We start from the raw sequence: 24,443 nt of genomic DNA, 5'->3' as shown, positions 1-24,443 counted from the left end.
ACATCATCATCATATACCAGCTGATCAGGTGGTGGTGCGTATATAATGCCGTAACCTTTTCCCATATCCCATATACATATATTTATATATATATGCGTATATAACGTCATCTGGTCATGGGTCAATGCACATGTATGAAATGCATGAAAAATATGTAATAATTTTAATATTCCTTCCGGATAAATTTTTCCAACTGCATATTATTCTGAGACCCATGAGCAGAAGATAAAATATTATGACATACGGAAATTCAAGAACATAGATATCTCTAATAATTCTATGAATAGAGTCATTTATAGAATTTGTGCATTTGCACGTTTTGTTCGTATCATATGGATCATGCCAAAAGAAAGAAGGGATAGCCTTAACATGTCCGGACCCCATAAGTAATTGAGACCTGAGCAACGTGAACCAGTGAAATAGAAGGTGGTGTTGCACTTCCAAGATACGGGTCCCTGTATTTCTCCTGCTCATTGATTTACCCAGATAAAAAAGAGAAGAAAGTATCATCACCGCCTAGTTTCTTTTCATTTTTTTGGTGAGGAGTTGCAGAGACAAATTTAGTACAACTCCAAAATTGGATGACGATTTTGAGTCAAAAACTTCATAGGGTGTGTATTATTTTTCTTTGAGATTTTTCTTTTAAGAGACAAGCCATCAGAATCCTTGGTTTATAATTTAAAGAACAATCCAAGTCTTTGTACCTTAATCAACGATAAAGATTAACAATGAGAGTTATATATATCACCTGATCCAATTGATTCAATAGTCACTTAGTTGGATCACATGTTAGTGACACATTGAATTCTTATCCAATTATATCAATTAATTAGTTAATCTCCCACTAAAATCAATAATTACCCAACTATCACATAATTAAAAATTATCTCAAATTACTTATCATACCACTTACTTTTAACACACTTTATACATCTTGCTATTATGGTCATGTGGTATATTACTAGTTCATAAATACCGAGTATTTTAGCTCGGCCAGTATTTTATCCCAAAATGCCAAAGTTTGACAAAATTCATTTTATTAGACTTGCTCCCTCTTTCACCTTCATGAATTTACTAATCCCTTGTGAAATAACATAATCCTTATAATCCCCAAATAATCTTTTCCTTGGACTGATGTCAATTACCATAAGACAAATTCAACGTAAAATACAGCAGGGTGCAATACTGTCGTAACTTATTATTACGAAGCGTAATATCATCGTAATGTAATACCATCGGGTACAACACTATTATAACTTAATACTGCAGGACGTAACATCAATCGTAATATATTACTGCAGAGGGTAACACCATCGTAACATATTACTGCAGAGCATAACATTGTCGTAATATAATAATGCGGGACGTAATATTGATGTAATATTGCGGAGCGTAACACTATAGGCCCAGAGTGCATCGTCAAGCTTTTTCGCCCAATCAGTTCTTGTGGCGTTTACAGTTTTAGTAAGCACACTCTTGATCTCACGGTTTGAGACCTCTACCTACCCACTTGTTTGAGGGTGATACGGGGTCACCACCTTGTGGTGCACGTCATATTTAGACAACAACTTCTCAAAGACACGATTGCAAAAGTGCGTGCCTCCGTCACTAATGATGGCTCTCGGAATTCCGAATCGGGTGAATATATTCTTCTTCAAGAACCCCACCACCACTCTCGAATCATTGGTAGGGAATGCTGCAGCTTCCACCCATTTGGATACATAATCTACCGCAACAAGTATGTATTTATTGCCGTAAGAACTGACGAAGGGACCCATGAAATCAATTCCCCAGACATCGAACACCTCAACTTGCTGAATTGGATTCATTGGCATCTCATGTCTACGGGATATATTGCCCGTTCTTTGGCATTCATTGCAACCCTTTACCCATTGGTGAGCATCCTTAAAGATTGTTGGCCAGCAGAACCCGACCTCTAACACCTTCGCTGCTGTCCAAACTCCTCCAAAATGTCCTCCATAAGGTGACGCGTGACAAGCCTGCAAAACAGAATATTGTTCTATCTCGGGGACACATCTCCGGATCATGTTATCAATGCAAATTTTAAACAAATACGGTTCATCCCAGTAGTAGCTTCGGCAGTCACGATAAAATCGTTTCTTTTGAACATAGAAGAGTTCATATGGTTCAATGTCGCAGGCCAAATAGTTTGCAATATCAGCATACCATAGCACATCTTCCACACTTGTGGCTAGCAGCTGCTCATCTGGAAAGGTTTCCAGAATATCCTCAGACTTAGTTGCATTTTCAGCACCTTCAAGGCATGACAAATGATCAGCGACTTGGTTCTCCGTGCCCTTACGGTCACGAATCTCCAAGTCAAACTCTTGCAGAAGCAGCACCCAACGAATTAGGCGTGGCTTGGACTCTTTTTTATCAACTAAATACCGAATGGCTGCGTAATATGTGTACACGATCACCTTCGACCCTATCAAGTAAGACCTGAACTTATCAAAGGCGAACACAACAGCCGACATTACTTTTTCAGTTACCGTGTAATTCAGCTGAGCACCACTCAGCGTCCTACTAGAGTAGTAAATAGGGTGCATTACCTTATCCTTACGCTGTCCCAACATGGCTCCCACAACGTAGTCACTAGCATCACACATGAGTTCAAACGATTGCTCCAGTCGGGAGCAACTATAATCGGTGTTATGACTAGCCGCTTCTTTAGTTCCTGAAAAGCCACCCTGCAATCATCAGAAAACACAAATGGGTTATCTTTTTCGAGCAACTTACAGAGGGGATTGGCGATCTTGGAAAAGTCCTTGATGAATAGCCGGCGTGTCCTAGGAAGCTACGAATAGCCTTGATTGATGTGGGAGGTGAAAGTTTTTCTATCACGTCGACTTTGGCTCTGTCCACCTCAATCCCTTTACTCGACACAAAGTGCCCCAAGACAATTCTTTCTTGTACCATGAATGGTACTTCTCCCAGTTCAACACTAGATTCATCTCGATACACCTCTTCAGTAAGCGGGTTAAATTTGCTAGGCATTCATCGAACGAATTTCCCACCACTGAGAAGTCGTCCATGAAGACCTCCATAATGTCTTCCACCATGTCTGTGAAAATGGCCATCATGCACCATTGGAATGTTGCAGGCGCATTACAAAGGCCAAATGGCATTCTCCTGAAGGCAAACACTCCGTAAGGGCAAGTAAATGAAGTCTTTTCCCTATCCTCCGGGGAAATAGAAATCTGGTTGTACCCCGAGTATCCATCCAGAAAATAGAAGTGTGACCTCCCTGCCAATCTATCTAATATCTAATCAATGAAAGGTAGTGGGAAATGGTCCTACCGGGTGGCTAGATTTCGCTTTCTATAATCCATGCAAATTCTCCAACCTGTGACGGTTCTTATAGAGATCAATTCGTTGTTATCATTTTTAAATACCGTCATGCCACCCTTTTTAGGTACATAATGAACTGGGCTAACCCAGCTACTATCAGAAATTGGGAAAATGATTCCCCCATCTAACCACTTGATCACTTATTTCTTCACTACTTCCTTCATATTGGGGTTCAGCCTTCTTTGGTGTTCCCTGGAAGGTTTGTGTCCCTTTTCCAGTAGAATTTTGTGCATACAGTATGCGGGGCTGATCCCTTTTATGTCTGCCATGGTCTATCCAATGGCAGTTTTACACTCCTTGAGTATCTGCAGAAGTTGTTGAGCCTGCACATCTAACAAACTAGATGAGATAATAACAGGTAATGTGGAGTCAGGTCCAAGAAACTCATACCTGAGATGGGCTGGCAATAGCTTTAACTCCAGCTTTGGTGGTTCTTCGATTGATGGCTTGGCTGGAGAAGTTTCTCTGTTTTCCAAGTGCAAGGGCTCAAATTCAAGATTTCTATCTCATAACCCTCTACCCTCTAATGCCATCACCCATCCAGCCAGTTCTTCTCCCTTTACCTCATCTAAATTCATTATACACGCAGCGAGGGGGTATTGAATAGTCAACAGTTCATCATCGGTCTCTACGATTACATCCATGGCATCAATAAGAGAGCAATTGGCGAATTCACTTAGTCGCCTCATAGATTTTTGCACGTTGAATGTTATCTCTTCATCGTTCAACCTCATCTTTAACTCCCCAGTTTCACAATCAATTAAAGCTCTACCCGGGGCCAGGAATGGTCTTCCCAAAATTATGGGAATCTCTTCATCCACTTTCAGTCTAAGATTACAAAATCTGCAGGGAACACAAATTTCCCTACCTGAATCAACACATCATACATAATACTAGAGGGTCGCTTTACCGTCCTGTCAGCCAGCTGCAACAACATAGAGGTGGGTCTAGCTCTTCCAATACCCAACCTCTTATAAATTTCTAGGGGCATAAGATTAATGTTGGCCCCTAGATCACACAGTGCTTTAGCAAAGGCAAAATCACCAATAGTGCATGGGATTGTAAAGCTCCCTGGGTCAGACAGCTTTTCCGCAATTGGTCTAGTCACCACTGCACTACAGGTTTGAGTAAGAGTAACTGTGGCCAAATCTTGGAAATCAAATTTTTGGGACATTAAGTCCTTCATCATTTTTGCATACCCAGGCATCTCTTTCAAAGTATCAATTAAGAGAATATTTACCTGGATTTGTTTTAGCATCTCCAAGAACTTCTTGTATTGCTCCTCTTTTTGGTACTTAGCTAACCTCTGAGGGAAGGGTGCAGGAGGTCTCTTCTTCCCAATCATTTGGGATCAATCTTTATCAGCTGCCACATCAACCACTAATTCCTGTGCTATCTCAGCTTCTTTCTCGGTCTCCATTTGAATGCAACTTTCTTCCTGGGCAGGCTGGATTGTCACCTCTGTCAATTTCGTTGATTCATCCAACTCAATGGGCACTGATATGAGTGTCTCAGCCTCCCTAGCTTCTCGAGCCCTTTCTTGCTCAACATCCAAATCTCTGCCATTACGTAGGCTCACCGCCATCAGCTGCTTCAGGACTTGATCTTTTGGATTTACCTGGGTATCTGCAAGTAATGTTCCATGAGGGCGATTGTTTAGAGACATCAAAATTTGGCCCATATGCATTTCAATATTCTTGATCGCTGAACCATGTGCATCTACTCTCTCACTAATCTTTCATTAGACCCAATAAACTATTGCATCATTGCTTCAAGTCTAGCAAACCCATCTTCCTGCCTTCCACTATACTACTGCTGAGGAGGGTGATACCCCTGTTGTTGATTCTGATTATTGTATCCCTATGGTCTTGGGTAAGGTGCTATATTGTTGGGGGGTCTCATACCTCCCATATTCACACTATTGAACTGTGATGGGGATGTTCTTATACTGCTGATTCTGCTGACCCCAACTCTGACCACCATATCTCTGACCTCCATAATTAGACACATAATTCATATCTTCAGGGTAGTGTTGATGATCGTGTTCTGCATTACACTAGTTACCAATTGGCTGAATAATGCAAGATGTGCACAAGCCCCCATTAGTAGTATTTACAATATGTACCTGCTATTTTTGCCCTGACTCTTCCACCTTTTTGGTGAGTATGCTCATCTGTGTCAATAAGGTGGCCATATTTTCAGCAATTGAATTGGATGGATCTAGAGCCTAGAGGCACTGAGTGCACCATTGGAGTGATAGGTGCATTTCTAGTTATCCATCCCGAATTCTACGCCATCTTGTCAAGCAGACCTTGACCTTCTCTCCATGTTTTACTCAAAAATGCTCCACCAGCTGAAGCATCAACAATGTTCTTCACGCTATCTGACAATCCTATGTAGAACCGCTATCCCAACATCAAATCTGGAATGCCATGGTGCGGACATATGACCAGCATCCCTTTAAAACGCTCCCATGTTTCATGCAATGTTTCTGTTGGTCTCTGTAACTCAAAATGTCATCAATCTGTTGCGCGATTTTGTTAGGGGGTGGAACTTGTTCACGAATTGCCTGACTAACTCTTCCCAAGTTGTTATGGAATTTATGGGGAGTGAGTTTAACTATGTCTGGGCAGCTCCTGTCACTGAAAATGGGAATAATAGCAATTTGATTGCTTCCGGAGTTACATTGGGCTGCCTTTGGGTTTTGCAGATTGACAGAAAAATTTTCAAGTGCTGTTGAGGATCTTCGACTTGTGACCCCGAAAATAGTCCCTTGTTTTGCAACAAATGCAGCATGTTATTCGTGATTTGGAATGATTCAGCTTGTATCTGCGGGACTAAAATTGAGGTGGCCAGATTTTCAACTGTGGGTTGTGCCCAGTTATAGAGAGCCGCCTCGGGCACAACAGGTGCCATTGGAGCTATTGGTACAGCTGGGTGTTCTTCGTGATCTCCCATTGCTGTTTCTAATGGGTCAGTTGTCTGTTGTTGTTTGTTTTTCCGGTTGGCCCGGTTCAAGGCCTTGAAAACTTTCTCGGGATTTGATAATACTTTAAATACTTTACCAATTCTCGATGAGTTTTTAGGCATGCACCTGTGCAACCAAGTCGACAAACGTTAAAAATTTCAATGTAAAAATTGGGCATAGAGAAAACTAACTACATTAAGAATTTTTGTACTTCTTTCAATCGTAATTGATAATATCGTTAATTCCACGGCAACAACGCCAAAATTTGATCACGCTCAACTGTGTCTATTAAAAGACTAAGCGGGCGTTGCAAATATAATCCGGGGTATTATGCCCCATGTCGAATCCCACAAGAAATTAACGTATCAAGAGAAACCTTTAAAGTACTAAATTCTTATTAGTCAACCTTCTCAAACTTTGTGAATAACAAGTGGTGTTATGGTCACTACTACAGCTAACAGAATTAATAAATGAAGATTAACTAACACGCAGTTGTAGACAATTGGAATAAAGGTCTAAGGTAATGGTTTCCCCCGTTGTTGAATTCCTTAGTTGTATGTTTCTTATAGCTTCGATTTAGTTGCCTCTATCGATCATGAACTCTCCAGCTATCATAACTCTCTCTCAAATAATTATGATAATTTACTAGACGCACTCTCTCAAGCTACGCTAGCTAGATTCGCATTACAGCTCACTTAGATCGCACCCGAGGTATCATTATCTCTACTCCAACCTCTAAACCCTCGATTATGACTCTCGCCTATACTCCAGGAGTGATGTTGTTCAAACAATTACCTAAATATGCACACTCTCTCTCTCAAGCAGATACATAATAAATAGGAACGGCTAATTGAGGATCCTTTCAACTAACCAAAATCAAAACGTAGTTGAACAAATAAAGATTAACAACCAACTCAAAACTATATTAATATAAGAACAAGTTCATCTACAACGGATTCACCCAAAACCTTAGATTAAAAGAGTTAGCTACCCATAACAATGATGTTCATCACAATAATCAAATTCATTACAAATCACAAAAATAAAAGGAAGAAGAGAAGAACTTGATGTAGAATACTCCTCCTTGCCTTTTGCCTTTCCTTTTCTTGCTCTCAGCTATCAAAAGCTGCACACACACCCTTTGGCCGAGCTTGACCTTCTATAGGTTAAGTGAATTTGCCCCAGACTTCCAAATTTACCCCTGAGAATTATTTTCCAGAACTGGGCTAGCGCGGCCGCGCACGTGGGCGCGCTAATGGCAGCGCTAGTAGCCTACCATTCTGCCTCGACCATCTGGGCTAGCGCGGTCGCGCTAGTGGACGCGCTAGTCCAGTCCTTCATTTGGTCGATTTTTTTTCTCGTCTTCTCGCTTACTCAGCTCCTAGGGGTCTTTCTTGCTTCAATGTAGCTCCAATCACAGCTTTAAGGCCTCATACAAACTCCTCATTCTTGCAACACAATTTAGAGCTCATTTTTCATCATTTAATTATATTAGATCATTGAAACATAATCAAGTTGGGGCAAAACAATCATCAAATGACATAAATCTAGCCTAATATCAAAATACTATCTACGAATCTTGAGTTGAACTCGGAAGAGAATTCTAGATTGCAAAGAGCATTGAGTTGAATAATTTCATGGTTAGGATATGAATATACCTAATAGTCTTGTTCAGTTGAATGATGTGCTTTATTCGTTCTTGATAGATTTAATAAATATATGGTTGATATATCTTGAATAGGCGAGTAGTACTAGGAGCATGCTAGTCATATTTACAAACCGGTCAACTAGTAAACTACATAAATTAAGAAGTTGAATTAGTTGAAGAATACGATAGGATCGTTAGATAGCTCATAACCCTCGAGCATTCGTAGGTATTGTAACTCAAATTCGTACCACCAATGGTTGTGATATCAGAGGCGGAGTCAGGATTTAAAGCTAATGGGTTCGGGATTTTATTCCTTCTTAGTTACTATGTTCTAAATTAATAATTTATACACATTCAATGAATTTTTAAAGGCAAATATAGAATTTGGACCAAAGCTACTGGGTTCGGCCGAACCCGCGTTCGAAGCTCTGGCTCCACCCCTGCATGATATGATGGATGAGATCCCTCACTTTTAACTAGAGGTCTCGGTTCAAGCTCTGAAAATAATAAAAGTAATCCGAACTTGTTTGCCATGTTTCAAATTGACATATTTTTGTCGTTGTAGTGCTTCATTGCAGACCAAGCATATGCTTACTTAACTCACTGCACAATAATACTGGTATATTATGGTGAGAACCACTTTGTATTGTAACTTGGGATTCTTTAAGCTCTAAGAAAGGTCAAATGAAAAACATTGAACAATCTTTTGGTAACATATTAGTTCCTCTACGGGTGAATTTTATTCCACACTCTACGAGATATTAGTTGCTTTCTTTTTATCTTTCCTTGAGCCGAGAATCTCAAGATAGGAATAAGGTCTGCATACACACTATCCTCCTCAACTCCCACTTGTAGGACTATACTGAATTTGTTGTTATTATACTCTACAAAATATTAGAAGGCACTTTTAACTGTTATCTCCATTCCAAGAGTAGATTCTTACGCGTTACTCTCCCGTTCGCTACACAAATACCATTTGCTATCCGATCTTAAGTTAGGATCGGACTCTCCATGGAAGATTCATTATTTATATATCTTTCTTGTTTATAAATAAAGCAAGAATATATTTAGATATGGATATCTTGTATAAGTCATTTATTCATCTTAACCTGATAGTACAAAAAAATTACATAGTTCGTGCACAAATATTAAACTCTTTGCAAAGTTGTGAACTTGAGTAGTGTTAATGTTATATGAAACATTTTATCTAGTGGTCTTGACAGCTATAATCTTCTTGAGATACATAAAAGCTTGGACTTCCAAAAACATTCAAAAGGAAGTATTGATCTCGTAGAATATAACAAAATATTTGATAAATAACATAGTACAACCAATTTACTTAAAACAACTACTAAAAAGAAAACTAATGTCCCCCAAAAACCCAAAATAATAAGAGCCACAAAAAAATATTTCTCTTTTTTTTTCTTTTTTCTTGGTGGGGGTTAGGGTGGGGAAAATAAGTACATCTTTTTCAAGCTTTCTCAAGAATTTGATTCGCAGCGACAATAACGCTTCAGTCCCAAACAAATTGGAATCGACTATAAAAATCTAATTAGTAACGGTAATTATAATGTTTAGTTGAGAGCTATCTTCATCAAGAGATGGAGTAATCATCACAAGATCTTGATTTTCTGCATTAATAATCCAACATGACATATTAACAGCCTTATTTCCTTCATTAAAACTCACTTTATCACCTCCCAAATCATCCCAACTTATTGAAATTAATCCACCATTTTTAGATAGTAATCCACATTCCTCCTTAATTATCTCCTCTTTATTACAAGTTTCCACCTTAATTACATTCTCAGAATTAGTACTCTCTTTCACAAACAAAGTGAATTTTGAAGACAATTTTTTACCAATTTTTTCTTCTATTTCTCCAATACATTTTGCTGCATAATTCTTGAGGAAATTATTGTTTAAATTCAAGGGGGTTTTGGGAATTTTGAAAATTTGAGTTTGGGTGGTTTGATTTCTTGTGGTTAAGCTAGTAGATATAGTAGGTAAAAAGCCAACTTTTCTTAAATTTGGAGTGTAAAATGCTGGAATTTTTGGTGCATCAATTTGTGAGATTAATTTGTTGTGAATTTTGGACCAATTTTTCAAGAAATTTGTCATGACAAATGGATCTGCTAGAAAAAGGCTGCAACTTATCCCAATTGAGTATCCTCCACACTTGAAATTTGTCACCTGAAAAATAATTATTTCAAAGGTTAAAATAGCTTGGACATAAGAATAGTGAAATTTCGGGAAAAAATAAAAAATAAGTGATAATGGTATTTGGAAATTAAAGTTGTGTTTGGACATGAATACAATTCAGAGCTGTTTTTGAATTTTTGTGAGTCATTTGAAGTGAATTTTGAAAAATAGCTTTTTTGGAGTTTTTTAAAATTTCATAAAATTCTGAAAGTCAATTTCAAGTGAAATTTAAATTTTCATGGCCAAATGCGGATACCGAAAAAATGTGAAAAAGTTTCAGAAAAAAAAGTGAAAAAATATTTATAGCCAAACGGGCCCTTAATAATTTGGTGCGACACTATTATTGCGGGAAGAGTTAGAGATGAGTGTAGTGTACAAAGTTATAGGTTTTGAACCATCAGAATCAATAATTTTGGCTCAGACCATGCATATTGTCAATAAAATTACTAAATAAGTAGCAAATAGAACAAGCATCATATCGTTGCAAAGATAATTAAAGGTAATTTTTTTCATAAAAAATCGGTTTATGAAGATAAAATATAAGATAGATTACCCGGTGCAATAGATTAAAATATATAGGTAGTGTAAAAGAATTTTTATAATATTAGGTTCTCTACAAAGTAACTACAGGAAATTATCCATAAAAAGTGAAATTAGCAACGGAAAAATGAGGTATATTACTTACTACAACAGGTTAAATTATTTTGATAGTGCCAAAAATTCTTTATATTGTCCATGTAAATTGACATAGATAGGGGTGTCAGGTTAGGCCGATTTTGGACGAGTCAAAACATGTTGAGTTAATAAATAGGCGGGTCAATGACTCGCCCAAAAGTTGCTTGGGCTAAGATGAGTTGGGTCAAGATGGACTAAAATTTGGGTCATAGCCCAACCAGCCCAACATTTGTCAAGCTTTAATTAATATATGTTGTTTTCATATGAATTGTATAATTATAAGACTTTTTTTTCTTTTGTAATAATTGTGTATAACATATCAAACAAAACCAAAGTTATTTTTATGATATTTTGAGCAAAGTTACTCATGGATTAATTTGGTCTAAAAATCAACCTGAGATGGGTTGGGTCAAGATAAACTAAGTTCAATAAATAGGCGGGTCAATAACCAACCCAACTTTGGGTAGATTGGGCGGGTCAACTAGGCTTGGGCCAAATTTGACAGCCATAGACATAGACTTGTGAAACACTAGGTGATTTCTTTTCAGATGTTCAAAGCCTTAATAGATAGAATTATACGACATTTGTGTTGGTAGAAGGTAGCAAACTAGCATGTACACCGTAAAATTAGTTCAGGTGCACGTAAGTTGACCCGAACACCATAGTTATAAACAAAATAAAATTGACAAGAATCTAATCGCTATGCTAAGTATAGAATTGAACTTACCTGGACATAGAAAAGGGGAGAAAATTGAGGACTTGTTTCATGAATATCTTCCCAGAAAACAAACTCAGTTTCTATATTTTCCTTATTTTTGAGATCAATAAAATCAGCCATATTTATTTCAACATTAGCCTCAACCAATCTAACACCAGAATCATTTGAAACCAATTCCAAATCATTATTATCCTCTAATTTCCTTAATCTTCCACCAAATAATGGACTTTCAACTATTGCCATTCCTAATGACTCTTTAAACCAACCCGCAACTATCCATCCTGAATCCGTCTCTGATGCCTTATTATAGTACAACACCATGTGAAATCGCCTTTGCAAATCACCCGAGCAAAATTTCTCAGATACCGAGATTCGCCTCGATAACCGTGGATCGGTTATCTTCATTGGTATCACAGTTTGGATTGCTTCAACTTGCAATTTGGAGGAAAATTTTGCAGCTCCATTTCCATTGCAAGTTGCCATCTTTTAAGAAACTTAAGTGTAATAGTACACTAGTTGAGTATGTACCATTATATATAGGTAAATTGGGAAGAAACCCCCACCCCCACTCCCACTCCCGCACCCACCCAACCCCCAACCCCACCCCTCTCCCCCTCAACCCCAAGAATACAAAAGTACCCTTCTATATGGTTGGGTACGGCATGCTCACATTATATTTCATTTGACCAAAAAAAATTAAAGTTTTATGAGTGAAAATTATTATGTCACTTGAAATACCCTTCGAATAAAATTTCGGTTTTAGATCTTTATTTCAAGTTGAAGTTAAAAATAATAGACAAAATTGAAAAATAAAAGTTGATTTGAAAATATTATCCGCAAATAATATATGTCCAGGGCGCTTACTTGACTTTTTAGAAAAATAAGAAGTATTTATTATTATTTTCAGATTTACTCTTACTACTTCAATTAGTAAAGTATTTTTAAGTGAAATGCTTAGGAGAAAGATATACGATATTTTAGACAAATACTCTTATAATTAAGACTATTAATTATTCAACTTAAGAGGTATTAATTATCTCTAAACCATTTCAACAAGTTCAAATACCTTATATGGACTTGTTTAAAGGCTGAAAACACAACACGAATAAAAATGATGCAATACAAAGTCAAACTCTTAAGTCAAATTTATGAACCTTATGCTTCAAATTTTCATGCAATAGTGTCGAATCGCACCCCAGTCCTGGCTCCTAATCCGAATATATGTACAAATTTAAAATCATCATATGAATATATATGAATTTTTAAATTATGATTTCAAGTCCGTTTACCCTAAGATATTAACTTTAGTCACCTCTATTAAGTTAAGGCCTCTAATTAGGAACTAAGTTTTAAAAGACCGATATAATGGACATGAGATAGTATTAAAAAAAGATCACCAAAAGATGTGGTGCAGCAGATGGGATTGCTCCTCCCTTAACCAAAGGTTTCGGGTTCGAGCCCTGGGTATAAAAAATCTTTGGTAAGGAGCGCTTCTCCCCGAATGGGGCCGTACCCGGCGCGAATCCGAATATAGTCGGGCCTCAATGCGGGTACCAAATATCGAGCGGAAAACCAAAAAAATTAGTATTAAAAAAGGAAACACACAAAAGGATGAAAAAAGGACAAAAGAAAATTGATGATAATAATACAGATGATCTGTCGCTTTTATGTCATAAATTGGGTCACTGCAAAAAAAATTTAGTCAATATATTACATTATCAAGATTAGTTTACTGATACACCTAACATCATTTAATAAGTTTTGCTGTAAAAGTGGAGAAGACTTTTTTTTTTCCTTTCTTCTTCCTACAAGTTGTCTATAAGTAGTTTGGACATAAAAATTATAATTTTTGGAAAAAAATAGTATTTGGGGTTAAGCTGAAAAATGATATTTGAAATTATGTTTGGATATGTATTTTACTTGAAAAAACGTTCCAGTTTTGTGAGTGGGGAAAGAGAAATTTTATGAAAATTTTGAAAAACTCATTTTCGAAAAATTTCCCAAAAGTTGCAAAATTTCATGAACAACACATTTTTGAAAAAAAAAATTATGGACAAACGGGCCTAAATACATTAGTTATAATCAACTATAATTTTCTTTGAATTTATATATATAATATACTGATTGATCTTTATGTTTGCATAGTTAACAACAACAACAGTAACCCAGAATAATCCCACTAGTGGGGTCTTGGAAGGATAGTGTGTGCGCAGACCTTACCCCTACCCTGGGGTAGAGAGGGTGTTTCCGATAGACCCTCGGCTCCCTCCCTCCAAGAACTCCCCATCTTGCTTTTGGGGTGACTCGAACTCACATAGTTATACATACTTATAGTATACTCTCTCCGGTCCACTTTAAGTAATTTTTGGTTATTTTCACATATATTAAGGAATTCACCTTTTAACATTAATTAACAATATAAATCAACATATTAACCTTAATTTGTTCATTGAAAATATAACAAATATTCGTAGGTTCGTTACTCCAAAGAAAGAAAAAATAAGTTAATTCTTTCTTGATATCTGAAAAAATCAAATATTATGGACCACAAAAATAAAAAAGGTCAAAAAATCAATTAAAGTGGACATGAGGGAATATAATTGATGCTAACTCATTCTCGAAGTCAGAGCTTTGGCTAATGCAATTCTATTTGTAATTAACGACCAGTGGCGGAGCCACAATGTTCGTTGCGGGTTCTTTTCGAACCCAATAATTTTAGTTCAAATCTTGTATTTGTGTTAAAAATTCAATGAATACATACAAATTATTTATTTAGAACCAAGTAACTTAAAAGGATTATAATCCCGAACTTATAAGGTTAAAATCCTAGGTCTGCCTCTACAAACGACAATCAATTCGCTTGGAATAAGGCTTTTGTGTATGGGTAGAAACGGGACCAGAATTTGAAGTTTATTGATTTTGAATTTGTCATGGAACCTATGATTCGCAATTGAACCTAATACAAATATACTATTTAAGCAAAAATAATTGGATTTAACCGAACTCGCACCTCATAATCTAGCTCCATCTCTTTTGTGTGTGTGTGTGTTTGAGTAGATATGTGATAGTTTTTTTTTTTAAAATTTCCTCCCAATTTAGGAGGATCTACAGTGTTTCCACACTTCTCCTCAAGCATGACTCAAACCTAAGTCGTAAGTGGATGTGCTTTACCAACTGAGCAAACCTTACTTGTCTATGCGATAGGCTAGAGACATGTGAATGTGAATACTTATTTGGTCATCAAAATGAAGATGCAGTTGACAACATTAATTGGTCATAAAAATGAAATAGACAAAGGCAGTAATGAGGCCTTTTGACAAAACCAATTATTTCGTTGGGGCTACCAACTGCAGTTATTGTGCCGCTATATTGATGGGAAATATGATGGGCTCTAGGTATTCTGAATTCTAAAATTTTGGAATTATTGGATTTTAAATTTAATAATTTGTATATATTCAACAAAATTTTAAAACAAATATATCGTTGAACCAAAGCTACTAGGTTATGTCGAATCCGTACAGTAAAGAGTATATAATAGGTAACCTGTCATATTTTTCATGCTATACTCCCACTTTCGTGAACAGTTATCTTTTTCAGTAGATATGAACGATGTTAAAATTCTTTCGCATTATCCCTTGAAAATCTTTGTATATTCTCCTCTAACTTAACCATCCTAGATTTACTACTAAAATCGTTGTTCTTTTTTGTCTCTTCATACATTTCTACATGTTTTAGCCACTCTGAAGAGTAGAATCAGCAACTCACCTCACGTTTTACGAACCAAATAAGAAATCACACATAGGCAAACCTACCACAACACCGATACTTCTTAGTCAATTTATTCCTACTCGAACCCTCCATACTTTCTTTTGACTACTCTTGAGATACTTCTAACTCCATTTACTCCTACTCAAATCCATCGTACTTCCTTTGACTACTCCTAAGATATAGTGGAAACATCTTGTACAGTCCTAGACAGGGAAGCCAATTTGCCAAGTGCACTTGCAACACTCAAAATGGATGTCGCTCTTCATGGGGGCAAGTGCACAGATAGTCATTCTCAAGGATGCTATTTAGACTAGAAATCTTAACATCCAAACAATTCATGTCCTGAAAAACTAAAATACAAGGCGCACTGGCTAATTACTAAATAACTTGGCTAATTACTAAATAACTGATCTTTAGAGTGGCTGCCTGGTGTCATTTCTACCTCTTCATGCAATGGTTAATGATGCTCAGTTAGTTTGAGCATTTCAAAGCACTTAAGGTGAGAGGGATAAACTAAGATGCAAATTCAAATTCATGAATTAAGCTCTTGCTAGAAATCTCTTTATCACTACTAAAACAAAAGAAACACAACATTACAACTACCAGAAACATAATTAAAGTCTTCTGCATGAACCATTTTTGTAACATTCTCATTTGCTCCATGTTCATACAATAATCAAAAATGTCGTTATAGACGCAGAAACTTGGCCTCTGTCAACTTTCAGGCTGATCGAATTTTGCCCTACACAGTAGCAAACATGTTTAGGGTATTAGACCTTCCAAATTTTATCAAAACAACCACTAGAAGTGCAACCTAGATAAGAAATCAACTGTCACAAGCATCTCAATATCAAATTAGCTAGGATAAACTGTATGAATCATTATCCATTTTGCACGTAAAAACTGATTCGACAAGTAAACAAAAAACATAAAATTAGATCCTACCACCTATATATGAAGAGAAGGGTTTTCATGCATGTCAAAAGTCAACAAAAAGAAACCATCCCCAGAAAATATCTAAATTTACAGACTAAAAGAACAAGGTTCCAGGAAATATTCAGCTATCATCAAAAAGCCCAAATATCATAAATATGGAGAAAAGAAAGACAGCTCAGATGGCAAGAGTAGCTCCCTTTTACCTAATCCATGCCAGAGTTGCTCCCTCATTTGGCAACCAAGGACGGGAACTGGCCAACATCTTCAATAGATGGGGCTGAAAAGTTTTTGTTTCCACCAACACCACCACCAAAACCACCTCTCCCACGGCCCTGTCCCCTGCCACGACCACCACGGCGATAATAACTACTTTCTCCATCTGCTGGCTTCAGAAACTCGTTTATGCTTTTGGTCTGCACAAAATCAGATGTATCAAGCCTCACGTATCAAGCCTCACAGTCGAAGCAATAATTAAATCTATTGAATTCGACAATTTGCAGATCAATACAACAACAACAACAACGACCCAGTAAAGTCCCACTAAGTGGGGTCTGGAAATGCGGATCAATACATTGTCTTTAAAATATTATACTTGCAGGGGTACTTCTGAAGTGTAGACTTTCAAGCTCTTCTTGTTAAAGAGAAAGTATGAAATGATTTCAAAATAAAATGATACTGAGGTGAAACCAGACAAACTTTAATACTGACACCTGTACAACTGTATACATCATATCACTTCCGCATCCTGCTCTTGCCCCACTAGGAACCAAGGGAAGAGGCTGTTGAAGCGAGTACTCAATGTATGAGTCAAACCTCCATGCGTTGGGAACAACTTTCATCATGTTGGAAGCTGATATAAAACTAAACAGCCACATGGCATAGACAGCTTTCAGTCTTAAAAAGTATAACTGAAATTTTTTCCGTGATTCTTGAAGTTCAAAATAACACATATTTTCTCTATTGGGAGGGGTAGCAAAGAGGTAGGATGAATTGCTCTTCCGTACGCGAAGAGCCCATTAGGTACATAACTTTTGACAAATAAAATGACAAGACACATATACTAGTAGGTTTATGCAGTGTTATTAAAAGCTAACACTTCAGAAAAACGTGCTTCAAACAGTGACAAACAAAGTTATCCAAAAGAAAAGTGGCCTTTCTTTGAATATCAACTTTGAGGGATTTAAACAATGGGTTTATGAAATAGAACGCTTTCCCAACAAAGAGATGCATAAAAAATCATGTCTCCAGTTGCTATGATACAAATTTAGCCACTTAAAGAGAGAAACTAAAGTACCTTTCTGGCTTTTTCCACTGCCTCTTTTCTCTTTTCTTTCTCAGAACCCTGCCCAGACAAAAAATTCACGTATGATGAATAAGCTAGCATATAACACAATCAAGTTCTTAATACGACAATTAGTTCTTAATACTACAATTAAGCAACTATAAATAGGAGGATAGCACCAAACAACTCACCAATTTAATGAAGATTTCATCATCATTTTTCTTGTTTGAGAGAAGTTGCATGGTTTCAAGTTCTTTGTCCAAATTAACCTTTCTTTCCTCAGGCTTTAGAGCCAGCAACGCCTTCCTCTTCTCTTCCATAAGCTTCTCATACTCCTCAAGGGTCATCTCCTACCAACACAAACAGATATGAATGATATTAGTTCCGGATAATGATAATAGATACATATGAATAAAAACTACTGGAATCTATGCAAATAAAAGTAGCTACAACAGTGTAAATAAATAGCTACAAAAAAATTAATCCAACATATACAAATCAAGGTTAAGAAGTACCTAGTCTATCAGAAAACAATAGTCCAAGTTCATATCTACTTCACAGAAACATCTGCTGCAGGTAACATTGATAACAGTATGATTCCATTTTTTAAAAGAAACAATTAGTAAATTAGGAAAAATCAACTGGAGCACCAAGTGGTTATTAAATTTTAGCCAAGAACGAGGGACTAAAGCCAACGAATATAAATGATGTTCCCAAAGGGAATAGCGGTGAAGCGTGTCTGCACTGAACCTTAGGCCCTTTTCAGAAGTTGGCAGAGGGAGGGAATAATTGTAGCAAGACATCCTCCTACTGATGTCAAGAATCATTCGTAAGAATACGATGACCATTTCCAAATTCATACTATTACCCTTCAATGCACAACGCAAACTACAAGTATAAATCTTTAATAGGATGGCCGTTTCAACTTAATCTTACATGTTAATACGAGCACATGTGGCCGTTATTTCCCTAGTCTATTGGAAGGAAATGATGCTATCTTAGAAAATACTTGGATAATATTGAAGAATCTTATCAACAATAAATAAACCAAATTACTGGTTTCGAAAAGGTTAGATGGCATTAGTGTATTGAAAACTAGATGTGCAACTGGACTAATATTCATTATCCAAACTGATTAAAATTGACAATGAGACATTCCAGAAATTCAATATTGAAATTTATGTCTCCTATATCCACCAAAACAACCACCCAAAAGGATAATAGTGAAGTGAGACAGATATTAATTTGCAAGAGAAGAATTAGAGCATGTAAACAAGCAAAACAAAAAAATGGCTTTTAACAGAAAATGACAGTAACCTTCTCCTCAGGTTCCTTCTCTTCTGGCTCAGCAGCAGTAGAATCCTTATTGGTGTCTTCAGCATCTTCCTGTCCAGCTTCTTTCTCAGCCTCGACAATCTTCTCACCATCATTAACAGGCACTTCAGTCTCTCTAAATTTGGATAAAAACCAACATTCAACTATTATGAAAAAACTAATACGTAAAGGCAAGTGGAAGAAGGAAACAGAAAATTGAGATAACAGCGCTCACTGTGCAATATCATCTGCAGGAGTTCCCCAATTCCCACGACCAGAACCCTCCCGTTTAATATACTCATTCCTATACAATAGGACATGTCAATAAAGATACACATCATATGCCCAAGAAACAATGACAACCACAATAACCACGATTTCGAGCGATTGAACAACACAGACGAATGGGATTGAAGTACAGCAGAATCACTTACCCACGGCCAGTTCCACTTCGTCGATCAAACACTCTCCGTGGGCGTTCCCCTTCTCCTTCTGCAGCATCTCCATTACTGAAACCACCACGACGACCTCCACGGAACCCCCCACGAGGTCCGCCATATCCACCTCTCCTTTCAGAGAGCTTTCCTGACTCTCCATCTTCTTGAACTCTGTACCGCCCAGAGAATCCATTGTTACTGCCAAAAGCATTCTCATCATCAGCAGATTCTTGGTTAAACCCACGTCCACGCCCAGGCGCACGTCCACGGCCTCCCCCACGTGGACCCCCACGTCCTCCTCCACGCTGGCTGTCACTCCTTGCATCCCTCACTGCTCAGAAATTGTTACACAAATAAGCAATTGAGTAACTGAGTACTGCGAGCTAGAAGTTAATTGACAAAAGGTGAATAGCGAGCTGGAATGAAGGAAAACACAACAGTAGCAAATTCAAAAGCGTTTACTTGTCTGTTATAGAGATGTGGTCAGTAACGAACACCAGAACATCAAAACCAGATATGAGACACCAGTGTTTTGGATAGCGTGCGGCGACAAATAGCGACAAGGGCCCGCTTCACTGAGGCGAGAGGCGCGTAGCGAAGCGCTCGCCTTTTTGATGCGAAGCGACAATTTATACAAAGACATATATATATATATATATATATATAACACTAAAAACTCAATAACAATAATATATTAATAAATATATCAATTCAAAAAAAAACAGAGCCTAAAAAGACACTCTTCTGCCTCTGCTGCTTGCTCCAAACAGAGCCAAAAAAAATAAGAGAAGAAGAAAGAGGAAGGGAAGAAAGAAAGAAAGAGCCTCTGCTCTGCTGGTCAAAAAACAGAGCACAAAAAATAAAAGACAAGAAGAAGAAAAAAGAAAAAAGAAGAAGACAATGGTTGAAGTCAAACTGTCGAAGAAAAAAAAAGAAGACAGCAATGATTACTGTCGCTGAAATAGAAGAAGAAGAAGAAGAAGAAGAAGAAGAAGAAGAAGAAGAAGAAAGGAGAAGAAGAAGAAAAGAAAAGAAAGAAACATACCTAGGTTACTGTCACTGATGGCTGAAGATGAATCCCAAGCCCTAATTTTTCTGTTGCTGAGAAAAGAGCGCTGAAGGAGAAGAAGTGAAAAACCCAAGCCCTAATGTTTTATAGCGACGCCGCCTCTCGCTACACAGGCAGAGGCGCTCGCCTTTTACAATCGCAACGCAACCAAAATAGCGCAGGCTGCTCGCATCGCATCGCCTCACGCTATTGTGAGACACACAGTCAAGGGACACAAGAATGACGCGTTCTCTAAAGATTTATCTACCACTTGCAACTAAGTTCCTGCTAATCAAATTTCCATATAATAACCCTACTTTAATCTGCCAATCACAGAGGACATTCTCTTCCCATCCACTAGCAAGCTATCATACTTACTAAAAAGCAGACAGAAAATAATTGCATAAGCATTGAGAAAACCACCACTAGTTCCACGTATTTTTTATGGCTAAAAAGTGTTGATTGTTTCAGATCCAACTAATTACGGACCGAGACATAATTATTGATTCATTTGTATCACCTAAAAGTTTAAGCATGTAAGATTAACACAAGCCCATACTATGACATAACAGTGTCACATTGGGAATAGGAAAAACAACATTTCCACAATATATACTTCAAGCAGCTACACAATAGACAACGAAAGAGAAGACTAAAAACAAGCATAACCCTGCAAATAGCAAGTATTCTCTTAAAAACAACTAAGTTGTTGAAAACTCAAAAGCCTTAGTCGAGTTCACTGACATTTAAGGCAACAACCTCAATATTCCTCACACTTTATCTTTTTCCCCACCAACGTTTATATAATATCCAATGAATTTAAGTTATGTACACCAACGGTGTAATGAATTTTTACATCATGTCTAGGTAATTGCAGGTAACTATATTTAATAAGGATTTAAGCAATATACACTGGCATGGTAAATACTGTGAAGCTGTGATAGTAGGCTAGTTATCATTTTTGCTATATTAACAATTAATGCTTGTAAATGAATTCATTGTAATTACATAATAGACAACCTGATTGTTTAAAAAAACATCTCAATTTATAGAACTCAAACTCATCTAATAAGCATTGATTAATAGCCTACAATAAATCCAAATAACTAACCAGTTATACCTACTGAAATTTCCGTGATAACATAAGAATTTCATTACATTGTTAATGTACATATAACTTACAGCATAACTTGTTATAAAAGCCATATTCATTCACTACTATTACTACTACAATAATAAGAACTACTACCACCATGTCTGGATGGTTGTTAGGTATTATATTGTATCGTATTGTTACGGTAAATACAATGTTTGTTTTGATTGTATCATATTATTAAATCCGTTGTTACGTAACAACGGAAAAAACCCATTTTATGTAATGACCAATTTAGTGTGATCACGTCATTACCTTATTTATTTTCTCATCTTGCCGTTACTATAATTCTATTATACTCTTTGCCCTGCCTTTTTAATAATTTCTCTAATTCATAGGCTACTTTTTCATTGTAATATTGTGCACTTATTCTTTAAATTATTGTTGTGACATTATGAAATGACAGAAAATAATACAATATATCCAAACATTGTATTCATTAAAACAATACAATACATTAAGAAACAATATACAATACAATACGTTAAGAACCAATATATAACAACCATCCAAACAAGCTGCACTACTCAATCCAAACTAAATCAGCTACATGAATCTAAACTCGTTCAGCTTCATAGGCCAGTTTCAGACAAAATATAAACCCAAAAAATACAAAAAAGTATGAACAAATATACATTAACCTAAAACAAAAGAATATGTTTAAAATGATTAAAAATGCATATTTACCAGCCTGAGAAGGTGGAACTGGTTTGGAAGGCAACTTAGCAGCAGGCTTAGCGGGCTGAGCTTGGGCCTGAACTGGGCCCGTTTTCTTAGGTACAGAACCAACAGCTGAAGCCTGAGCTTGAGCCAGTTTCAACTCATCCAAACTTGGATCCTCAGCATCATCATCCAATAGGTCAAATGGATTTAGTGTAGCCATTTATTTTTTGAGTACAAACAGATATATGAAAAATTCAAAGAGGACAATATTTTAAGATATCAAAAAAAAAAACTTAGTGATTAAAATCCATTTGGATGAATTGCTTGGTATAATATGAAAGCGGCAATAGAGAAGAGGAATTTGAGAGAAACAAAATTGTGTCAAAGCGGCTGATAATTGAGGGGAGTGAAGTGGTTTAAAACCCTAGTGAGTGTGTGTCTGTGTGTGTGGAAGGTTCAGTGTTGAAATGGGTAATGGGCCCGGGCTGTGTTTTTTGGGTTGTTTACTTGGACTTTGTAATTTTGTTTCTTTTGGATTTAATATGTAAAGGGAGTTTTTACGCAAATAGCCGGCTGAATTCATTGTTTTATTTTGGAGAATTAACCCGAAGGAGTATAATATATGTATAATTTATGTTTTTTTTTTATAATTAACTTTCTTTTGTATTAATCACCAAAGGTGAATGGTACAAATCTATAGTCAAGCTAACTCAGCTAACTATTTCAAAGTGTAAAAGCAAACATAGCATACCTATTTACATATAATACTAATGTATCTAATCTGTTCCTATAGAAAATTGTTGTATATAACTCTTAGCTCGAGTAGCTACTCTAACAATGCAAATATATGCTATCTCCCTTGCAAGAACATCACTGTCTCGATATCTTTGCTCAAATATACGTGTGTTTCTTTCAATCCATATTGCATATGAGGTCTCAGCAATAATTTATGTTTAATATGTGTATAACTAGGTATAATCAATGTATATATAATCTATATATATATATATATATATATGCTAGAAAAAGTAAACAATAAATATGAACTATTTTTTCTAGCTCATATACATAGATTATACACACACACGCACACACATATATATATTTCATTTACTAGATATTTTTAGTTTAAAAGTTGGGTAAATGGCTATTTCGGTTAATTCTTCTTCCGTATAAGCCTTTGGTTTTAGACCAGGTTTGGAGATTTCTTATTAATCATGTCATCGTGCTAGATGCATATGCAAATAATGAGTGTAATATATTAAATACTATTCCGTCCATCTCAATTTATATGGCATTATATGATTAGAAACGAAGTGAAAGATAGAAAAAGAATTTTAAAATTTGTGGTCAAATCAAGCCATAAATATTGTGTTGCTATAAATTAACTCATTAATTATAAACACAAATTTTAAATTTAAATTAATTCTAAACATATAAAAGTACCATTTTTTTTGGAACAGATTAAAAAGGATAGTGTGCTACATAAATAGGGATAATGGGAATAGTATTTATATCCTATTACTTAAAAATAAATACAAATTTTTGTATAATTATTCCTTTTATAGGATGATTTTTTCTTATCAAATCTTGCATTGCTGGACAGAATTATATGGTACTTATAATGGCGGAGGATAGCAGATATTCCGTAAAATAGTTAAGATGAGTAAGTTGGAGTGAAGGTTAAAAATTATGTTTGTATATCATATTAAGATTCTTGCTATCATTATTTTTTTTTCTGAATATTTGAGTGAAAAATGGTTAATACAGGGAACATTGATAATACTAATGTGAGAAAAACATTCGTACTATATGAATAAGAAGTTACACGCTTAATTTCAAATATACCATACACACTTATTAATTTCAAAGATACCATATATATATATTTCAAAAGTGTCAAAACATAATATAGAGAACAATTATTTAGCTATGGGAAAATAGTTTTTGTTTTAAATTTATATTGAATTTAGTTTTAACAATGGCACAAAATAAATCGAACGGTTTTCTATTAAGGTAGATGGAGTCAACCATTTTCGTGTATACTCTGTGTTTTGTGTTCTACCTACCACATGGCTTGGCTCTTCATTTTTTATCCTCTTTTGGCTATTATTATTCTTTTCTTTTTCCACACAAAATCAAATTGGTATAGAATTTTTAATTTATCATGATATGGGAGAAGGAGAAAAGGGGCAATTAAAATCGAACTCATAAACAGTCAAATCTCTCTATCACAGTCTCGTTTGTTTCGAATATTTT

At 36.2% G+C, this 24,443-nt stretch overlaps 3 protein-coding genes across 3 annotated transcripts; all 3 read right to left on the bottom strand.

Annotated features, from left to right (window-relative positions):
- Positions 1-4,195: 4,195 nt before the first annotated feature.
- On the bottom strand, positions 4,196-4,717 carry LOC138882643 (uncharacterized). Its single transcript, XM_070163248.1, has one exon. The coding sequence runs from the start codon at positions 4,715-4,717 to the stop codon at positions 4,196-4,198; it is 522 nt and encodes a 173-aa protein (XP_070019349.1).
- A 4,539-nt stretch (positions 4,718-9,256) lies between these two features.
- Positions 9,257-12,089, bottom strand: LOC104237174 (protein ECERIFERUM 2-like). Its single transcript, XM_009791274.2, has 2 exons — positions 11,593-12,089; positions 9,257-10,181 (listed from the first exon to the last, which is right to left on the bottom strand). The coding sequence occupies exons 1-2, from the start codon at positions 12,064-12,066 to the stop codon at positions 9,537-9,539; spliced, it is 1,119 nt and encodes a 372-aa protein (XP_009789576.1). The 5' UTR covers positions 12,067-12,089; the 3' UTR covers positions 9,257-9,536.
- Positions 12,090-15,865: 3,776 nt separating this feature from the next.
- On the bottom strand, positions 15,866-22,617 carry LOC104237175 (RGG repeats nuclear RNA binding protein A). Its single transcript, XM_009791275.2, has 8 exons — positions 22,209-22,617; positions 19,318-19,651; positions 19,119-19,187; positions 18,887-19,019; positions 17,761-17,919; positions 17,582-17,629; positions 16,491-16,700; positions 15,866-16,093 (listed from the first exon to the last, which is right to left on the bottom strand). Exons 1-7 carry the CDS (start codon positions 22,402-22,404, stop codon positions 16,515-16,517), a joined length of 1,125 nt encoding a protein of 374 aa, XP_009789577.1. The 5' UTR covers positions 22,405-22,617; the 3' UTR covers positions 15,866-16,093; positions 16,491-16,514.
- Positions 22,618-24,443: the final 1,826 nt, after the last annotated feature.

The sequence above is a fragment of the Nicotiana sylvestris genome, chromosome 12, assembly GCF_000393655.2.
Source record: "Nicotiana sylvestris chromosome 12, ASM39365v2, whole genome shotgun sequence".
Lineage (NCBI taxonomy): Eukaryota > Viridiplantae > Streptophyta > Magnoliopsida > Solanales > Solanaceae > Nicotiana > Nicotiana sylvestris.
Note: the sequence above shows the minus strand (reverse complement) of the source record. Positions and strands in the feature narration are given on the sequence as shown.

Coding starts and splice junctions, on each gene's coding strand:
- LOC138882643 (XM_070163248.1), bottom strand. CDS start 4,717: ATGATTGGGAAGAAGAGACCTCCTGCACCCTTCCCTCAGAGGTTAGCT.
- LOC104237174 (XM_009791274.2), bottom strand. CDS start 12,066: ATGGCAACTTGCAATGGAAATGGAGCTGCAAAATTTTCCTCCAAATTG. Junction 10,182..11,592: donor CTCCCCTTTTCTATGTCCAG/GTAAGTTCAATT, acceptor ATTATTTTTCAG/GTGACAAATTTCAAGTGTGG.
- LOC104237175 (XM_009791275.2), bottom strand. CDS start 22,404: ATGGCTACACTAAATCCATTTGACCTATTGGATGATGATGCTGAGGAT. Junction 19,652..22,208: donor AGTTCCACCTTCTCAGGCTG/GTAAATATGCAT, acceptor ATTTCTGAGCAG/TGAGGGATGCAAGGAGTGAC. Junction 17,920..18,886: donor AGAAGGAACCTGAGGAGAAG/GTTACTGTCATT, acceptor TTGTGTTGGTAG/GAGATGACCCTTGAGGAGTA.